This window comes from Haliotis rufescens, unplaced genomic scaffold (assembly GCF_023055435.1).
Source record: "Haliotis rufescens isolate VD_foot unplaced genomic scaffold, xgHalRufe1.0.p SCAF_7, whole genome shotgun sequence".
In the NCBI taxonomy this organism is placed as follows: domain Eukaryota; kingdom Metazoa; phylum Mollusca; class Gastropoda; order Lepetellida; family Haliotidae; genus Haliotis; species Haliotis rufescens.
In genome coordinates, this window is record NW_025964361.1 from 58,690,187 (window position 1) to 58,710,680 (window position 20,494).

At 40.9% G+C, this 20,494-nt stretch overlaps 2 protein-coding genes across 2 annotated transcripts; both read right to left on the reverse strand.

Moving 5' to 3' along the window:
* Positions 1-1,954: 1,954 nt before the first annotated feature.
* Positions 1,955-11,383, reverse strand: LOC124147551 (MAGE-like protein 2). Its single transcript, XM_046518183.2, has 4 exons — positions 11,240-11,383; positions 5,926-6,025; positions 3,754-3,932; positions 1,955-3,483 (listed from the first exon to the last, which is right to left on the reverse strand). Exons 1-4 carry the CDS (start codon positions 11,286-11,288, stop codon positions 2,996-2,998), a joined length of 816 nt encoding a protein of 271 aa, XP_046374139.2. The 5' UTR covers positions 11,289-11,383; the 3' UTR covers positions 1,955-2,995.
* A 3,272-nt stretch (positions 11,384-14,655) lies between these two features.
* On the reverse strand, positions 14,656-18,305 carry LOC124147550 (protein shisa-5-like). Its single transcript, XM_046518182.2, has 4 exons — positions 18,149-18,305; positions 16,632-16,752; positions 16,029-16,192; positions 14,656-15,261 (listed from the first exon to the last, which is right to left on the reverse strand). The coding sequence occupies exons 1-4, from the start codon at positions 18,195-18,197 to the stop codon at positions 15,002-15,004; spliced, it is 594 nt and encodes a 197-aa protein (XP_046374138.2). The 5' UTR covers positions 18,198-18,305; the 3' UTR covers positions 14,656-15,001.
* Between the last annotated feature and the right edge of the window lie 2,189 nt (positions 18,306-20,494).

The following is a 20,494-nucleotide window of genomic DNA, read 5'->3' on the forward strand; positions in this document are numbered from 1 at the left end:
CATCACTATACACACCCACACACAGGCCTCATCCTCCAAACACACCACACACCACACAAACCCTATACTCCACAATATATATATATATATATATATCACACGAAACATCCACCCACACCCCGGCCCCTATCGTCCACACATACCACACACGACACAAACCCTATACCCCACAGTATACATACATCACACAACACATCCACCCCACACCCCACACCCCACACCCCACACCCCACACCCCACTCCCCACACCCCACACCCTACCCTCCACACAGACAACACAGACGCTATACCCAACAGTAAACATACATCACACTACACATCCACCCCTCACACACACCACACACCACACAGACCCTACACCCCACAGTATGTAAACGTCACACTAGACAACCACCCCACACCCCACCCTCCACACAACACACAGACGCTATGCCCCACAGTACACATACATCACACTACACATCCACCCACACACACACCACACACACCCAATCGTCCACACACACTACTCACCACACAGACCCTATATCCCACAGTATGCATACATCACTCCACAAACACCACAGACCCTATACCCCACAGTAAAAATACATCACCATCACACTATACATCCACCCCTCACACCGGCACACACCACACACCACACAGACCCTACACCCCACAGTATGTATACGTCACACTACACAACCACCCCACACTCCACCATCCTCACACACCATGCAAACCCTTTACCCCACAGTATACATACATCACTTAATACACCCACCCCACACACACCACACAAACCCTATACCCCACAGTATACGTACATCAAACAACACAAACACCCCACACCCCACACCCCACACCCCACACCCCACACCCCACACACCACACACACCACACAGATAATTTATTGATGTGAACGTCTTTATAATGAGGAACACAACGTTTCGGAACATATGCCTATATAAGTCTATACTCCGAAAACTTGTGTTCCTCTTAATAAATAAGTTGACATCCATAATTTCTCTTCCTCGTTGTGTCATTGTTTTCGGATGTAACGTTTCATACGCTGTTCATATGCGTTTGTGTAGAAACAGTTGCAACATCAATGCCAATAAGCACTGTGAAAGATCCTTAGTATTTGTAATACCTCATATGCTGTTGGTTCTACCCATGTCACATAAGAATGAAGGACACATTCTCAGACCATTTTCTTCCTAAGAATTATGATTATAAAAGTGTTGTATAATGTCAATTTGAGCTTTACGCTAGCCTGTGGGAATATACATCCTTGTAGATTAATCTCAAGAATTGCTTCCCTTGTCATTTAAACTTTATCAGAGTAAAAAGTAATAATACAGAACAACCATGTACATAATACACTTTAAATTTTATTCAAACCGTAGATAAGAACACATATAATATATACACTAATGTGATGATTTACCATGGCTATATTATTATACGCGTGTCCTATTGAGTCAATGAGAGATAACAGACCACTATTACTCGTAGATTATGTCCAGCTGAAGATTCGAGACAGTGGCCATAATTTAGAATAAAATGGTTTGAAATAATGGTATGTGTTGTATCTTTAAATGTACACACACACTCCTTTAGTATGCAATTAAAATACATTCCGTAATAACTAAAAGTGCCAGCGAAAGAAATTAAGCTTTAATTTTATGTGTTCTTGACACAGGACAGTTCTTCGAGCCCATTTAATCTATGTAGATTGTGTGCGTAGTCAGCTCTAAGTATGTAATGAATAGTTTAGCACATTTATATTTGCGACATCATTAGTAATCCATTAGTGAGTGTATACTGTGTACATGTAGGTGCAACTGTTCCATCTACAAATAATTCTTAACAAATACATTTGTTGTCTATATTTAGTATTTTGGTACCGTTGCAATTTAGTTAAAAAGAAAAGATTTGTCGCCACGTGCACTTTTTTTCATAACTGGTGGGATGAGTGATTGTTTGAGTGTAATATTCATTAATAGGCTGAATTGTAGAATTAAAGGATCAGAGACTGGTGTGTTTGCAATTGCTTTTATTATACTAAAATCATAACTTTCCCCATAAAACCTCTCTCAAATGTGAGACAATAATGTTTGAGGAACATATACCATTTTAAGAATTATAATTCCACGAATTCTCGTGCACGTGCAATATGCATAGTACTGATTTCGTCATTGATATGAGAGTTACAGAGGCAATTTGGTATAAGGATTGTTCAAAATGCATTATATGGTTTTGAAGTTTGGTGTTATTATTATCGTATGTCCGCCCGTGTTGTGCCATGTTTCCTCAAACATCATTTTAAAAAAGATAACTTTTGGTTGCTGAAGTTGTGACATTCTGCGAAACGCTCTTATGAAATAATTAAGAAAATCTAAAAATATACATAAAATAACGTGTTGCCGGAAAGTCAGCTGTATTAGGTTAAATCCAATATGCAAGCGATAACATGTTTGCATAAATGTATGTATTATTATGAAAAACATAAACTCTAAAGAAAATTAGTGTGTGTATATTTTAGCATAAAATTCGTTAGCTACACTTAACAAATGTTTCTCGACTTCACTCTGCCCTAGGAGTAGATAAATGTGTTCGTTTATCTTTCCAGTATGAAGATAAATCTCACAGGAGTTCTTTTCTATTTATTTAACGTCAACACCAGAGAGTAATCTGTCTCGATTATCTGCCGAAACAGATTCAATTTTGCGTCAAAAGGAAAATAGTTGTGAACATTATATGAATGGATCACTGAAAATCAGTGAACCTTTCAACTATCCTCAGCCTCAGAATTTCAATGATACTGAGCATTTTACAAACTAAGATAATATTCACCATCGACGTGAGCATTGTCAGCGTTCACCACTTGTCACCACTTGTACCACAATAATGGCATGAGGCTTGTTGACGAGAGACCTTGTTTCCCGTATGACATTTGCACTATTCTGCGTATTATGTTTACCAATGTGGTTTTGGACCGAATAGTTCTCTACCACTGTAGGCTTGAATACACGTGCTTGTCAGTGTCGTTTGTTCTCATGGCTTTGGTATGTTCAGAATTGTCACCCATTGTAGGAGCAACAGATGTAGCCGGAGGGGCTGCTCTACTTGGTAGGGGATAGGCGGCTTGTCCTGCCATTGGTGGATTTGCTTGTCTCGCCATTGGTTGATTTCCTTGTCTTGCAATTGGTGGATTCGCGGCTTGCCCTGCCATTGGTGGATGGACGGCTTGCCCTGCCATTGGTGGATGGAAGGCTTGTCCTGCCATTAGTGGATGGACGGCTTGTCCTGCCATTGGTTGATGGACGGCTTGTCCTCCCATTGGAGAATGGGCTTGTACTGGCCCTGGTCCTATCTGAGGAGAGTAGGGTGGTGGAGGTTCCGCCATCCCAGTAGGTGGAGGGTGAGGTGTTCCAGGAGGAGGCTGAACCGTGTGGACATATCCTGCATTATATGCAGCAGTGGGTGGGTTCCCGCCTGGATAGAACAAGCATTATGTTCGTATAGTATAAAGATGGGGGTTCTGAGGATGATATTTAAGAGGACCAACGACTGTTTAGTTGTTTGTCATATATCTGACTTTAGGACTTTTCATATATAATGAGAACAAAATACAATGGACATTGATCTACAGTAATTACACTTTACAGAGTAAGTTGTCAAAGCACAAGTTTGAATCCCTTTATTTGTGTTTGTTGTTTAATGCTGCTCGCCGCAATATTCCAATTATATGAGTGTGTGTAGTACCTGCAGATATGACGGTAAGTTGTTGGCTGGTGGTCACTACCTGACCCCGGCGACCTCCGGATGACCTACAGCAGCAGACACAGCACACGACTATTCCTGCAATCACGGCGATCAAGACACCGACACCAACCACGACCCCGATTATCAGTCCCGTCGTTGAAGAACTCCCGCCGTTAGAGCTGTTATTGGGGTTAGAGAAAACACAATGTTATGTAAATAAGGGATCTGGTATACCTATATTCTGTCCGTAAATACTGATTTTACACATATTTACTTATGGCTAATTATCACACGTATCTTCGACAAAGGTCATTCCAATCTATTTTCTGTTAATTCAATTCATTACTGTCAATCGACGCCAACATACACCCAATTTACATTTCCAACAAAGCATCAAACTGTATTTTACATCACTAAGTGTGATAGAAATATATAAATTCTTCTCAATTTCTTCGGAAATTAACATTTATATTATGTAGAAAGATTTATATATAATGCACCTCTGTGGGGCCAAATGGAATTGTAATAATATAACGTTACGTAAAAGTTAAACTAATATTATTACTGCCCTCGAATTGTTTATATTATTGGCAATCAGCTTTATTATATTTCTCTCACTAGCAAATTTCAAACGCTAATTTAAGTGATAGTTGAATTATGCCATACGTTTGAAATTTGCTAAATTTTATATATATATATATATATATATATATATATATATATATATATATATATATATATATATATATAATATGAGAGTTATAAAATATTTATCAATATTATTAAAAATGCCAGAAAGAAGATTGACTAGAAAAAGTTATAACAGTATGGTGGACAAGTAGTGCTCAATAGCCACTTTTTTAATGTAGCTATGGATATGTTTGGAAAGATCACAGTCTAATGAATAATGATCACGATGTGTAAATATTGATAAGGCAGACTCTTACAGACGTGTATTTTTTTATACAATAATAAAAACATTATTGTATATTCCTCAAACAAATGTTATCGTAATTATAAACTATTTTACATCTCATACGTATACAGAATGTTATTTTCGAATGTTAATCAGAAGAAACGTACAATATATTTGGCACAGTTCAGATGTAACGATTGAAGCTGACAGACACATAAATACACCTAGACGTTTAAGATTATGTTCCCATTGTTCCTGAAGTGAGTGACGAGTGAGTATGGTTCTACCCCTCTTTTAGCAATATTCAAGCAATATCACAGGGCAGGACACCGGAAATGGGTTTCACAAATTGTTCCCATGTGGGGAATCGGCGTGACGAGCAAACGCTTTAACCACTAGGCTACCCCACCGCCCCCATTGTTCTTTGAACGAGGTTGAAGATGAATAACCATTTTGTTAGTATGTTGCAAATAAAATTAATTTAGAAAATATTATATTGAACGACAATATCATATACATCCAAATGGAAATAAACACAATTTATGTCATGTTCCTAAAGCAAGATAATTCGTACCCTTTGAATGTTTATAATATCATGCTGTGTCAGTTCGAAATCATCCCTGTAAACTCGACAAACGCTTCTGTATTCTTTAAATTATGCACCTGTGCGTCTACAGTATTACAGAAAAAACTTATATCTACCATGCGTTATGCTATCTTCATTTACATCTCTGAGGACAATCATCTTGGGTCAAAGACTTGCTAATGTTCAAATATGATAAAAAATGCTTCCAAAAATGAAAAATTTCATTCATTTGAAATATTTTATATTTTTCAAAACGAGTTCTACATTCTTTTCTTATTTCACAAATTATTAAGTCATACTACTAGCTGGTCGAAAATGACAAACTTATCAACCAAATATTCGAATGGTGCACCAGGTTTTTATAAATTAGTCTTTTTTTAAATGTGTAATGCCCAAAGTCATCTAGAAGCTGACTGTGATATTGTTATGATATTAAACAAACAAATGGTTGCATTTTGCTGTTCAGAAAATAAAAAAATTATTTCTTACTGTTTTCTCTTTTGAGGCTGTAACGATTGGTCGCAATACACACACCGCTCCCTGGATACTTGTGAAATCCTTATTAATATGATCAAGTCAGTAACTGTTGTTATTCTATTGGTCTTCTTGTAACAGTTGACTATATACAGTGAAAGCAAGCAAACAGAGTGATGCATATGTACATACTCACCAGCAATATCGGTTAGAGCTTGTCCCACAGCATGAGTAAGTACATGTTAATGCCTTGGTTTGAAAACTGCTATACTCGTAACATATTTCATAGCCAGACACTGGAAAAAAAACAGACCTAGGAAGTAGTTAGATAAACTGTAAAGATATGCATGTGTAAGGGTGAATATTATCCTGCCCTATTTGTTATCCCGGGGATGCAATTCTCTAGTGTCAGGATGATTCTCCCTAGTGAATATGAAGCCATACCAGTGTTTTTAATCCTATCAACATATATACTCTAGAGTAAATCTTCCCCCGGGATAATATTTAGGTAGGATATAATCCTTGCTTACACATACACACATTTTTGTCCATTGTGGTGAATGAATCAGTGTATGTATTATTTCAATACTGAACGCCTCATGCAAATACAGTAAACTACGGTTATAACGAACTCAAAGGGACTACTAAAGTTAGTTCGTTATAACCGTAGTTCGTTATAAGCACATTTACAGCATATATACAGCAAATGGAGGGACCAATAAACAGTTCGTTATATCCGTCTGTTCGTTATAAGCGTGTTCGTTGTAAACGTAGTTTACTGTAGTACAAAATATTGTTTGTAGAAATAGATATGGAGACGACCTAAATAATATTCTATGGTATTTACAAATGTAGTATATGCATGAGGATTTTCGGGGTGTGGCATTCGTGTTAAAATAACATTCATGATCACTCACTCATGGTTTAATTGTACATAAATACTGTACTTGAAAACATTATAAATTGTAAGGAAGTAGAACAGACATGTAAATATTTATAGTTTCGTGGTATATTGAACAGCTATCATCGTGGTTTGTGACGCTGGTTCAATTATGAAAAAGCAGAACAGAAATTGACGCAGAAAACACCTTGTTGTAGGCACTCGAGCATGTCAAGTTAAATCTCATAGAAAATACCGATTCCCCTTACACACTATGATTATAACTTTGCATCATCACCTATAGTGGAGTTAGTTTACCTTGTTGAAATGCGCGTTCGGAATATGAATTCCTAGGTCAGAATCAACTGCAACAATAGCGTGACGTCACCATACGTGTTTAATGAGGATAAGCACATTATTAATGGTTAAGCACCCCGTGTCAAAATCCAGTACGCTCTTTGACAATGATACTTTTATGCGGTTAATACGACCAGGAGCCCGTTCCTTACAGCTATCTTCGTGATATGACTATCGCTAACCTATGTTAAAGTATCGGCGTTACGAACACTAAGATCGGGGCCCTGAACGCCATAACGTCGCTATATAAGTGCAATAATCTTGGACGCGACGTTAAACCCAATTTCACCACACCTCACCTGAACGCCATACGTATGATTTGAACTAAATGATTGCTAAATATGCTTATCAGTGTCAGTAAATCCTTTATAATTATAAACGTTTTTGAAACATCCCTCTTTGTGTACACGAACAATAATACATAACAATGCAAACATCTTTTACTTTATTTCGCATATGCCTTTTAAACTTCTGCGTAATTACGCGGCATTCCGCAGACTTTTTTAAACAGATCTGCGTAGCTACGCAGACACTCTGCGGAGCTACGCGGATATTTGCGAAATTAATTTTCCCTTGACAAAGTAGACACAATTAATGGCTAACAACTTCTTTATTTACTGTATATGCGATGTTTCGTTACTGATTCTTATGCCGTTGTCAAGCAAGGCTGAATAATGAACATGGTACAGATTATATATACATGTAGAAGATGGAGGATTAACAGTAACAACATAAGAGATTAACATGAGTAGGTTAAGTAATGACAACGGAAGGATAATACTGTACCAACAGGATGGACAGAGAACATATGATGGGGAAGCCAACAAGACAGGAAGCTAATTCAACAGGATTTAGTGTACATAGGTGGGGTAATTATTGCTTAATAAGTTAATAGTAAACGGATGGGATGAAATAGCCTTGATATATGTAGATTGATGGCTTGCGGGGGCGAATGTGGACTGCTTCTGTCAGCTTGCTTTCAGTGAAGTCCTGGGGGTTGTTGGGGGTTGGGGGTCTCATGGGGGTTGTTGGAGATGATGTGGACGTTTTCCCAGTTGATGTTGTGATTGGGGGAGTTATCTGTCAATAATCAACTCTGGACCAGACAATCCAGTGATTGACATCATGAGCATCGATCTACACAATTGGATACGATGACATGCATCAACCAAGTCAGCGAGCCTGACCACACGTTCCCGTTAGTCGCCTCTTACGACAAGCATAGTCGCCTTTTATGGCAAGCATGGGCTGCTGGAGACCTGGTCTGAATAGGATCTTCACAGGTACATCACGTTTGATTATATTTTCAATTGAAGAGTTAGCGATATTATATCCAAATACCAAAGTGTACCAGCGCTAAGTCAGCACTCGAAGACTACTTTTCATGCTTATATTTTTTAAACTTTAATTTGATTTAAAACCTTTATTTAAAAAGTGTCTGAGTATTTGAACGCACATCACGATACCGTACATGGCAAGGTGAAGCAAGGCATAGTTTATGTCACCACGTGACCCTGGTACCATGATGACAAACACAGTTTACTTTTTCCTGTTTGAATCTGGAATCGAATTCTTTAAGACTACGTTATACCCTGTCCAGAATTGTGCATATAGAAACATTTATGTGAGTCATTTGAACGCACATCACGATAAGATAACACATCATGATACAGGTAGCTAAGTCATCAGTTATGAAATTGTGTGTCGGCACAGGTGACCAAACTTACGGAAAAAAGGGTTTGCCAAGGTGTAGGAAACTACTTCCACTGACGACAGTTGATGTACATAACACATTAGTTACAAACCATTACAAAATATGGTGCTGTCTTATTGGCCGTCTGTCTGATAGTAATGTTCTGTATAGTAAGTGTAAAGCGTGTTATAGCAAAATGACACTTGGGGGTGAGTGAGTGAGTGAGTATGGTTTTACGCCGCTTTTAGCAATATTCAAGCAATATCACGGCGGGGACACCAGAAATGGGCTTCACACATTGTACCCATGTCGGGAATCAAACCCGGGTCTTCGGCGTGACGAGCGAACGCTTTAACCACTAGGCTACCCGACCGCCCCTAATGACACTTGGAATATTTTGCACGCAGACGGAACCATATCTAGTAATTGGTTTTAATTTAAATGGAATACAAATTGAACTATATACGTCTAATGCCAATGCTTATATAATCATCAAATTTGTGGGAGTAATGCACTTCTGTCATTATAATGGCAGGGATATTTCGCAAAATGGTGTTTATTTATCAAACATTACCTGCATTCCATTCACAATGTGGCATCACATATAGAGAGTATCAAATATAGAGAAGACAAATCTGTACTTCTTTGTAGGACATTGAATAAATGGAAATTAAGTGTGGTGTAATGGTTAACGTCATCTGAAATGTTCAAAAGATTTTGTGTTCAGTTGGTTTAAAGATCAATTAGTCGGTGTGGAATAAGTGAGGTTATACCTAACTCCTTATTCCTTAAAGCTTCATATGCATGTAACATACTTTTAATATACCAGGTTATTTTGAATAAGTTGTTTCAATGGCTCGAACGTAGTTCTCTCTTTGAGTTCCTCTCACGGGTCTGCTTCCCATGTCTGTTCACACATTCTGAACGCGGTAAATGGGGCATATGACAGTGTCCCCATTTCGTTAAACAGTACATTGTGCATTTCTGTTTAAATCGAATCCCTGTACCTGTACCTGTACCTGTACCTGTACACACACACACACGCACGCACGCACGCACGCACGCACGCACGCACGCACGCACGCACGCACGCACACACACACACATAAGCGTGGCTATGTTAGTGCAATAATCTAACCCGTGACTGGGAATACATACTTAACTCCATACTGCCGCTTATTTCATGTATCTGAACTGGTCGTTAACATAACCCACTCTCATACCAAGAGTTCCTTGCGGCCAGCATAGTACCACTGCAACAGGGCGGCGACATGTGACGATTCGTCAAATCTTACTCAGTCCATTCAAGATGGTGCACATGTTTTTCATCTGTTTCATTTTTGACGGGTCTACATATTTACATAAAAGTATGTCATAGAATGGATGACTTTCATTGAGAAAACTTCCTAAAACGTGAAAAAACTAATCCATTTGCGTGTTTATCTTTTTGCGCTGTCATCGAAGCCCTACGACGAGCTAGCGATACGGCCACTGTAAGGATTCATCCACGTCCTGCTACACACGTCACTGCCGTAGTTGTAGCAGCGTATCCATATAATAATGCAAAGGAATGTGAAGCGCGCCGAAAGGATGCACTGATCCCCTTTTTTCCGATTTCAGAATAAGCGCGTAAGCTTACAAACAAGAAAAAAGTCCGGTCACGTGATATGTAAATTAGCCTTTGGCAGTGGTGTTAATGCCAAGTCATTGCTGCCCCGGTTGTGTAACATTACTATTTCAAAGGCTGATACACTTCGCATGTTCAAATTGCCAGGCGACTTGGGCGTGACGACGTGTATTGTACACCCTGTCTCACCTCGCCGACTCATACGCCATGAATACTGTACATTCCTGATAACATCTGACTGAACGCGTCGAGCCATAACTCCGACACAGAGAGATATGCGATGAGTGAGTGAGTGAGTTTGGATTAACGCCGCTTTGGACAGTATTGCAGTTATTTTACAGCATGTCAACTTAACGTGGAGAAAGATGCTGAGTGATGTAGGGTTAATAGGTCTTGTGAAAGCACAAATATGATACTGTTAAACCATTTCTGGGTTCTGGGATTCGAACAATGGCATGACAAAGGGACGACTCTGACATCCGTGTCACCAGGTGAAGGAAGTGTCTCAACTCGAAGTCAATATTCATCTTTAATCAATGTCAAACACATTTATGGACTAGATAAAGTGAAACGTTAGAAGCCGTGGGGAACATGTAATATATTTCCACGTTAACGACGTTTACCGTGTATCATATTAAGCTAATTTTCGGTGTATCTTCTGAGATCGAGCAGGCTGAAGTTATGAACCTGTGACGAGCTAAGATTCTTTATCGGGTCATTTGCGGGTGACTAAATCTGACATAGATATTTGATGTTGATTCAGGTTTTTTGTCACCGTTCCCAAACTGACCATGAGGACGCTATAACACGGAGCTGTTTAGATCATGTACGTTCACTGATAGTATCTAGGTCAGAGGTGATCTGTACTAACGACACAGTGTCATGTCACTCTGTGTAGATGTAGACGTTACACTTATAATGACCAGTTGTCTACAAATGATGTGAATACTTACCAATAGAAGCTACACAGAGAAGAGTCCACCCAGTTTTCAGAGAAATCATCTTGCTACAACACGACACTCCCTACACGCAGCAGTGCCTCTGACTTGAGAGATGATGTTACTGTTTTGTGTGGAAGCAGTGAAGCACATCTTACATCTCCATTCTAAATATACCACACTGAACATACAGTCACAAACAAAGTAATTAAGCTGTTACATATTCTCGTTCCTCAGCTAACACGTTCAATGTTTAGCTCTGGGTCCGAATCACAACAATTACAGGCTGGTTGTCAGTTTTCTTCTTATATTACATGGTTCGATGTACATCGTGATCATCGCGATCTGACAGTCTAGTAAGGAACTGGGATGCACCGGGGGCTCTGATTTTAAAGACGCCGCAATTTGATGCGCAGTTGCCTTCCTTGGGTTTGCCGGAAACCTACCATCATGGTTTCGAATCCCTGGTTAACCTGATTTTGTTTCTAGGTTTTTCTCCTACTTCAAGCTGACACGTCATGATGAAATACCGTGAAATGCAGCGTGACAATCACTCACACACTCACTCACTCACTGACTCACTCACTCACCAAGACACTAACCTTCTCACAAACCAACCTAATCACTCACACAACCACTCACTCGATCACTCACCCACCCACCAAAACACTCACCTTCCCACACAAAAACCTACTCACTCACACAACCACCAACTCATGCAATCACTCACTCACCAAAACACTCACCTTCCCACCCTCCAACCTAATCACTCACACAACCACTCACTCACTCACCCACCCACCCACCAAAACACTCACCTTCCCACACACCAAACTAATCACTCACACAACCACTCACTCACTCACTCACCAACCCACCAAAACACTCACCTTCCCCAAAAACAAACCTACTCACTCAAACAACCAGTCATTCATGCACTCACTCACCCACCCAAACTTACTAAGTTTGGAAGTTAGCGTGAAACTCTAACCCGGGGGTGCTACTGACCCATGCTTGTCATTTCCATGACCGTATAGATCCTACCCGGAGACCATGAATGTCATTACGTTGTGTTTACAGAAGTTCAAATGGAAGATATGTAAAGTGAAACCCGTTAATCAGGGCGGTAGCGGTCCCGTTGAAATCTTTCAATTTTACAAATGTCCAGACAAAGGAATCATAATTACGGGGTAATGTCACCCCAAAAGCCCCAACGTCAGTCAGTCACCCAGCCCTACACACTGTACTCTCCCTTCACCGATGCTCAAGAAGCCCCATCACTGTCAGTCACCCGGCCCTACACACTGTACTCTCCCTTCACCGATGCTAAAGAAGCCCCTTCACTGTCAGTCACCCAGCCATACACACTGTACTCTCCCTTCACTGATGCTCAAGAAGCCCCTTCACTGTCAGTCACCCAGCCATACACACTGTACTCTCCCTTCACCGATGCTCAATGAACCCCTTCACTGTCAGTCACCCAGCCATACACACTGTACTCTCCCTTCACCGATGCTCAAGAAGCCCCTTCACTGTCAGTCACCCAGACATACACACTGTACTCTCCCTTCACCGATGCTCAAGAAGCCCCTTCACTGTCAGTCACCCAGCCATACACACTGTACTCTCCCTTCACCGATGCTCAATGAACCCCTTCACTGTCAGTCACCCAGCCATACACACTGTACTCTCCCTTCACCGATGCTCAAGAAGCCCCTTCACTGTCAGTCACCCAGACATACACACTGTACTCTCCCTTCACCGATGCTCAATGAACCCCTTCACTGTCAGTCACCCAGCCATACACACTGTACTCTCCCTTCACCGATGCTCAAGAAGCCCCTTCACTGTCAGTCACCCAGCCATACACACTGTACTCTCCCTTCACCGATGCTCAAGAAGCCCCTTCACTGTCAGTCACCAAGCCAAACACACTGTACTCTCCCTTCACCGATGCTCAATAAGCCCCTTCACTGTCAGTCACCCAGCCATACACACTGTACTCTCCCTTCACCGATGCTCAATAAGCCCCTTCACTGTCAGTCACCCAGACATACACACTGTACTCTCCCTTCACCGATGCTCAATAAGCCCCTTCACTGTCAGTCACCAAGCCAAAACACACTGTACTCTCCCTTCACCGAAGCTCAAGAAGCCCCTTCACTGTCAGTCACCCAGCCATACACACTGTTCTCTCCCTTCACTGATGCTCAAGAAGCCCCTTCACTGTCAGTCACCCAGCCCTACACACTGTACTCTCCCTTCACCGATGCTCAATAAGCCCCTTCACTGTCAGTCACCAAGCCAAAACACACTGTACTCTCCCTTCACCGAAGCTCAAGAAGCCCCTTCACTGTCAGTCACCCAGCCATACACACTGTTCTCTCCCTTCACTGATGCTCAAGAAGCCCCTTCACTGTCAGTCACCAAGCCAAAACACACTGTACTCTCCCTTCACCGAAGCTCAAGAAGCCCCTTCACTGTCAGTCACCAAGCCAAAACACACTGTTCTCTCCCTTCACTGATGCTCAATAAGCCCCTTCACTGTCAGTCACCAAGCCATACACACTGTACTCTCCCTTCACTGATGCTCAAGAAGCCCCTTCACTGTCAGTCACCCAGCCATACACACTGTTCTCTCCCTTCACTGATGCTCAATAAGCCCCTTCACTGTCAGTCACCCAGCCATACACTGTACTCTCCCTTCACCGATGCTCAATAAGCCCCTTCACTGTCAGTCACCAAGCCAAAACACACTGTACTCTCCCTTCACCGAAGCTCAAGAAGCCCCTTCACTGTCAGTCACCCAGCCATACACACTGTTCTCTCCCTTCACTGATGCTCAAGAAGCCCCTTCACTGTCAGTCACCCAGTCATACACACTGTACTCTCCCTTCACCGATGCTCAATAAGCCCCTTCACTGTCAGTCACCCGGCCCTACACACTGTACTCTCCCTTCACCGATGCTCAATAAGCCCCTTCACTGTCAGTCACCCAGCCATACACACTGTACTCTCCCTTCACCGATGCTCAAGAAGCCCCTTCACTGTCAGTCACCCGGCCATACACACTGTTCTCTCCCTTCACTGATGCTCAATAGGCCCCTTCACTGTCAGTCACCCAGCCCGACACCCTGAACTCTCCCTTGATTCAAAAATCCCGCTGAATGAGTCATTCATCCGGTAGTGTATATATACATTTCCGTCTGTTCCACGGACAATGTAGAGCTGACATGAAATGGGTCACCGATCTTAATGATTTATGATTGTCGACAACTTTTCTCTCACGTTATATTTATCAGCACGTAACCACGTGTTTATGATACGTATCATTACAACATGGGTCCGGCATAATGCATCAGCTCGGCACACAAATAGCGTGTGTTTTCTATTTATGAGTACCCGCAAAATGATAACAAACAATTCGTCAATACAAAAATATATTTTTTATCTCCCGGAATGTTATCAACAAGCAAATTTATGAACACTGAACATTCCCCTTTGAACTTATATACATGTCGATTTTATGCAAAGCCTGTGAAATAGGAGAACTAATGGTTATTTCGTCAATGCATCTGTCAGTGATTACCTGATAGCATCTCAGTTTTTGATGGTGTAACATACTTACATGCTGATGATATAGTCGGAGACGTACAATCGACTCTGCTTTAAGCACAGATTTGTTATAAATGTGGAAACGGTTTTGCGCTTTTATTTAGGTAATTCCAGAAGAGATTGTATTCTTTGCACTTCTTTGAATATTTAAACAGAGTTTCTTCAGCGCTCTAAAGCTGTATACATGTGCTCCTCGTCGGTGTGTTTTGGAGATGTTGCTGCGTTGGGTGGAGTCATGGCTGCTGCTGCTGCTGCTGGCGGATATCCCTGAGGGGGGACATACGCTGGTGCTGTGGCTGCAGCAGCTGGTGTGTAGGCTGGAGGAGGGCCTGCCATCCCCGGTTGAGGGGGGTAGAATACTCCAGCAGGAGGTTGAGCTGGGTAACCGTAGTTTGGCGCGAAGGCAGCATTGGTAGTGTTAGCTGGAGATGGTCAGAATATTTACATTTGACAAACATCTTGCATCTTTGCAACCTCCTTAATTTACACATGTCTTATTGTGTAATGAAAATAGGTTGGTCTACAGTGTAACTAAACTTATTCAGGTCACAGTACACTCTCATCATATGTGGAGAGAAAACGCCATTTTGTACACACATCTTTGGCAATATAAAAATGTATACTTAAAAATACATCGATATTGTTATTCATTAATTATAGTAACATTATTGCAACTTTAAACTTTAAACTCCATTTTATAACGAAAGATCATAAAATATGTCAATATTAGCATATACCTGACATTGTATGTATAAATGATGTGATTGTTTACACCAATAGTATGAGTCGTTATTTACTACAATCTACTGATTTAATGTTTGAGTATTCAACATGAATTACAAAACTGAGAAATTGGGTTTTAAAAGTAAAGACAATAGTTTCAAGAATTTGACATTTCCCTGTTCAATTAGTGAGGAATATCTGAGCATAATGCATGACAGGACATGGGGCGAACCAAGGCAGTTGTATGAGAAAGTAATATGTTGGCATTCACGGGATGTCTAGGGTTAAGTAGCTCAATGTTTAAGAAAGCAGACTACCAATAAATGTGCGCAATTGTGAAATAGGAAATCATTCTGAAATAGGTAGCTTTGGAAACCCTGTTTGAGAGTATTTTCTTCAGAAAAAGTAATACAACATGCTATGTATTCTGCCCTGATATAATTTAAATATAGATTTGCAGAAATACCTGTAGTTATGACAGCAAGTTGGTTGGTGGTCACTACCTGACCCCGACGACCTTGAGATGACCTACAGCAGCAGACACAGCACAAGACGATTCCAACAATCAGGGCGATCAAGGACCCGACACCACACACGATCCCGATAATCAGACCTGTTGCCGACCCGGAACTGTAAGATAAACTTAATATATAGAAGGGGGTCCGTTTTAAGGTAACTTTTCGATTCAACATATATTGCTAATTATTTGAATTTAATATTTATTGACGTGTAGATCCATTAAAGCAGGTAGAAGACTCGTCCATAAGCTGATAAATAACCCATTTTAATAAAAACTATTATTCCGTTCTGCCAAAATAGGTCAACTGATTCATAAACACATGTTTATGGTATAGTCAGAATCGTACAATCGACTCGGCTTTATGCAGAGATTTCTATTGGATATGGAAAGTGTTTTGTCGCTTTATTTTCACAAAAGTTATTAATGGTAATTTGTACATCGTCAAGAAAATCTCTTTGATTAAAGCTGACATCTACCTTTAGACATCAACTGAACCAATCCCTAACATCTTCAGGACCTGACCAAAAGTTAGGTCGTACATCTACTTACCTTCCATATGAACTGCCACAGCAATATCTGTACAAGCTATTGCCACAGCAGCTTATGGAACAGTACTTGGCCCTGTACGATCCAAAGGACGTTTTCTCATAGCACACTTGGTAAGCAGATGCTAAAGGAACAGATATTCCAGTATAAAGCATAAATATATCTTTGGCTAGTACTAATTTTGATAATAATGTGTCATACATTAACATGTAATCATTGTAATAAAATTGAACACAAAATGAATTCAACAAATATTTATTTTAGGGATTACAATTAGGGATCGATCGCATGAGGTGATGCGAGGTGAGATGGGGGTTTATTGTCGTGTTCAAGTTTATTTCACTTGCATGTGTGCGTGTGTGTGGCTGCTTGTACTAGTACGGACACTGCTATTCCACTGAGATATCAGGACGCAGTTTAACATGAATACCCCACTCAGTTTACTGACTCCGGGATGTTGTTTTAGCCCCTAAATCCCGGGTGCAAGACAGGGTAGTAACGTATCTTTGGGAATTTTTCCATAACAATATTTAATGTTTGCTTTCTGGACAACCGTTTATAATTGGCTGAATGAATAGAATCAATGAGGCCTGTGGCCTTCTTTTTATATCAGGTTGTTAGTATCTACCAGCTTGCATTAAATCATTAAAGTCTTGAGTAACAGTTGTCTCATATCTTCTCTCCATGTTCTCCTTTAGAACAAACTTTCCTTGAATCCCTTCACTCCAACCCCCTTCTACGCTAACTTCTCTCCCTACTCCATCCAATTCTCTCCCCACTCCGATCACACACCCTCCCCCTTCAACTGCCTGTGGGAATGATAGTTTAACCTATCTAGCAACGCATTACTATCGCCTTGTTTATGTGTGTATCAATTTAAAAATCCCCGAACACACACAATGAATTAACATTGATCGGTCGAGAGCGGGCTAAATACATAATGTCTGTTACTAAAGCAGGATGTTCCCTATCTCAAAGTTAAATGAAATGAAATCTATCGTTAAAAGTATTCTCATCTCAGACAGAGCCCAACCACTGCAAGTTTTCACAGAATGTACACAATAATATAGTACGTCACAGAGTCAGTAACTGATCAGTCGAAAAGTAACAACATATTTTACTCAAACTTGCTTCCAACACTGAGAATCTATCTATAATCCCAGCAATTTACGCAAATCCCCGTTGATAAATTCTGACATGATCGCCGTCAGACCAGGATGGCGCCATGTTTGTTTGTAAACATAGACATTAGTACCAAACGGACCTTTTGTAATATTATATTGATTCCTTAATTGACCCAAACGGATACGCTTAAATCAGTTAGCTTTATATTGCCGAGAAACCAACCCATGAAATAAGAAAAAGAAGTTTCCCGGAGGGGTACTATGTTACGTCGAGATCTAGGTCACCCATCTATGCAATAGATGTTTACCTATACTTATCACGATATATCCATCACAATCACCATACGATATTCGAGTGTTATTGATCTACTGATCTAGATAGTACTATATACTCACAGATAGCGAGTAAAGGCAGAATAATCAACACAATCTTCAGGGAAGTCATAGCGCTGAAGAAGTAGGTCGTCAGCTACTCACACCCGACTCTAGCTGTCACAGCTGCATGGGGATAGCTTCCTGCATAGCGGGTATTTGTAAAGACAGGTTAGAGGTCATGTTTATAGCGACAACTATTCGCTGCTGTCGTGTTGGGTGTGAACGCCTTCTCTTGTGGATTTCAATGACGCATGTATTCGACTGAATACATGCTATAAATAGTGACTAGGCGGGAAATCCTGCTTCGTGATGTAGATGTAGCAGGGGGCGTGGAGTCATCCCACAGATGACATCATTACCTTGTCAGCTTGCTGACGGGGTTAACCTCTTTGGTCATGTGGACAAGGCGTCCGACCTCGGATCAGAAGGTCCGTGGTTCGAATCCCATCACGGGACTCGGGAAATGTTATGGCCGCTACATTGGCGCCCAACGCGGGGCTGAGCACGTTCATATTAGATTTGAGCAAAATAAGCCTCAGTACCCTACTATGCGGCCCGGGACGTGCCTTCTGTTGACGGGGGAGTATGTAGCAGGGCGTGGAGTCATCCCACAGATGACATCCTTACCTTGTCAGCTTGCTGACGGGGTTAACCTCTTTGGTCATGTGGACAAGGCGTCCGACCTCGGATCAGTAGGTCCGTGGTTCGAATCCCATCACGGGACTCGGAAATGTTATGGCCGCTACAATAACAAGCAACCTACGGAGGTCGAGGCGACCAAATGGATCGGGTGGTCATGCTCGGTGCAGACTGGTCATCCTACCCCGACGACGTATTTCGTTGTTCACTGGATTGTCTGGTCCAGATTCGATTATTTACATGCTGCCTTCATGCAGTTAGAATATTGCTGATTGCGGCGTTTTCATTCTTAGATCTATGCGTGAAGATTCAGAGTGACAAAACACTCTCCACAAGACTGTATGACAAGAGGGATGACTTCAACTTTCCAATTGTCAACTTTCCCTTCGTGTCGAGCAATATTCCAGCAGCTCCAGCCTTTGGTGTTTACATTTCGCAATTTTTGAGATACAATCGAGCATGCTCTTTCTACCAAGATTTCTAAGAGCGTCATTCAACTCTTGCTCAGAAGTTTTTGATCAAAAGTTTTATGGTAGACATGTCGAGGACATTTCCAAATTTGACGCATCAGTGACAAACAATATGACCGATGCAATTCCCTATTGTGACTTGTACCATATGTACCTATGTTTTTTCAGGTGAACAATTGACTTGCCTTTGCATGTGTTTTTGACGGGTGCCACCGGTGGGACAGGATACGCTCACCTTTTCGCGAACACCTGGTATCATTACTTTTTGAAAGAGAATTATTAACACATGCTCATGTTATAGTCGGAATTGTACAATCGACTCTGCTTTATGCAAAGATTACTATTGGATGTGGAAAGGGTTTTGTCGCTTTAATAAATCAGCTTTACTATGAAATTGGAAATTGCTCGATTCTGATTGGTTAATCAGAGGTTATCAAATCACAGTAAACCCTCTCTGATTGAAAGTTTACGGTCACATCACCGTTCCAACTAATATTTGTATAATACTAGTTCTTTTAGCGATGAGATAGCATAACAGTGACGTGCGGTGAAGAACGAAACCCTGCAAGACTTGCTTATTTTTCTTTATGGCTGCCCACTTCATGTCAGCTTACGACATGGCTGGGCTACATGCTTTCAGTGTTCGCCAGATGTTCGCGTGATGTATCACGGTGTAACAAAAAACTGCTTGAAGATGCTGCGCTCTATTTTGTTCACAACACTGGACTGAACCATGCTGCTTCACTCAAGTAATGTTTTATTTAGTCATGGTTGAATAGAAGTAAACATACTGCGTCATCAATGTAGGACGAGGTTATCTGTAAATTCAACCGCGATACATTTGACATTTGTAAAACTCACGCTGTGCTTTCCAAATGCAAATTTAAGGCAGTTTTAAATTTAGCTCTGCATTGAAAACACGTTTTTCCTTCTAAACAATGAATGTAGAAAATAGTCGTTAGTTAACTGGTTTTGTTAAAACCAACAACGAGTTCTTAATAAGTTATATTTTGACTACCAGTACTTGCTGTACAAACCAATATATTAGCCAGAACAAATATCCTGAAGGACTTAATGTCTTATCTGGCAGACAATGGCAGGAGTGTCTTTCCATAAGCAGCTCGCGGCTATCTACGTTTACCCGCTGGCAATATCATTCAGCTCACTGGTATCTGATCTGTATCTTCCCGCCGCAATATATCCCGTATTCCACTCGCGGGTATTGTATCTACGTCTTCCCGCTGGCAATATATCCCGT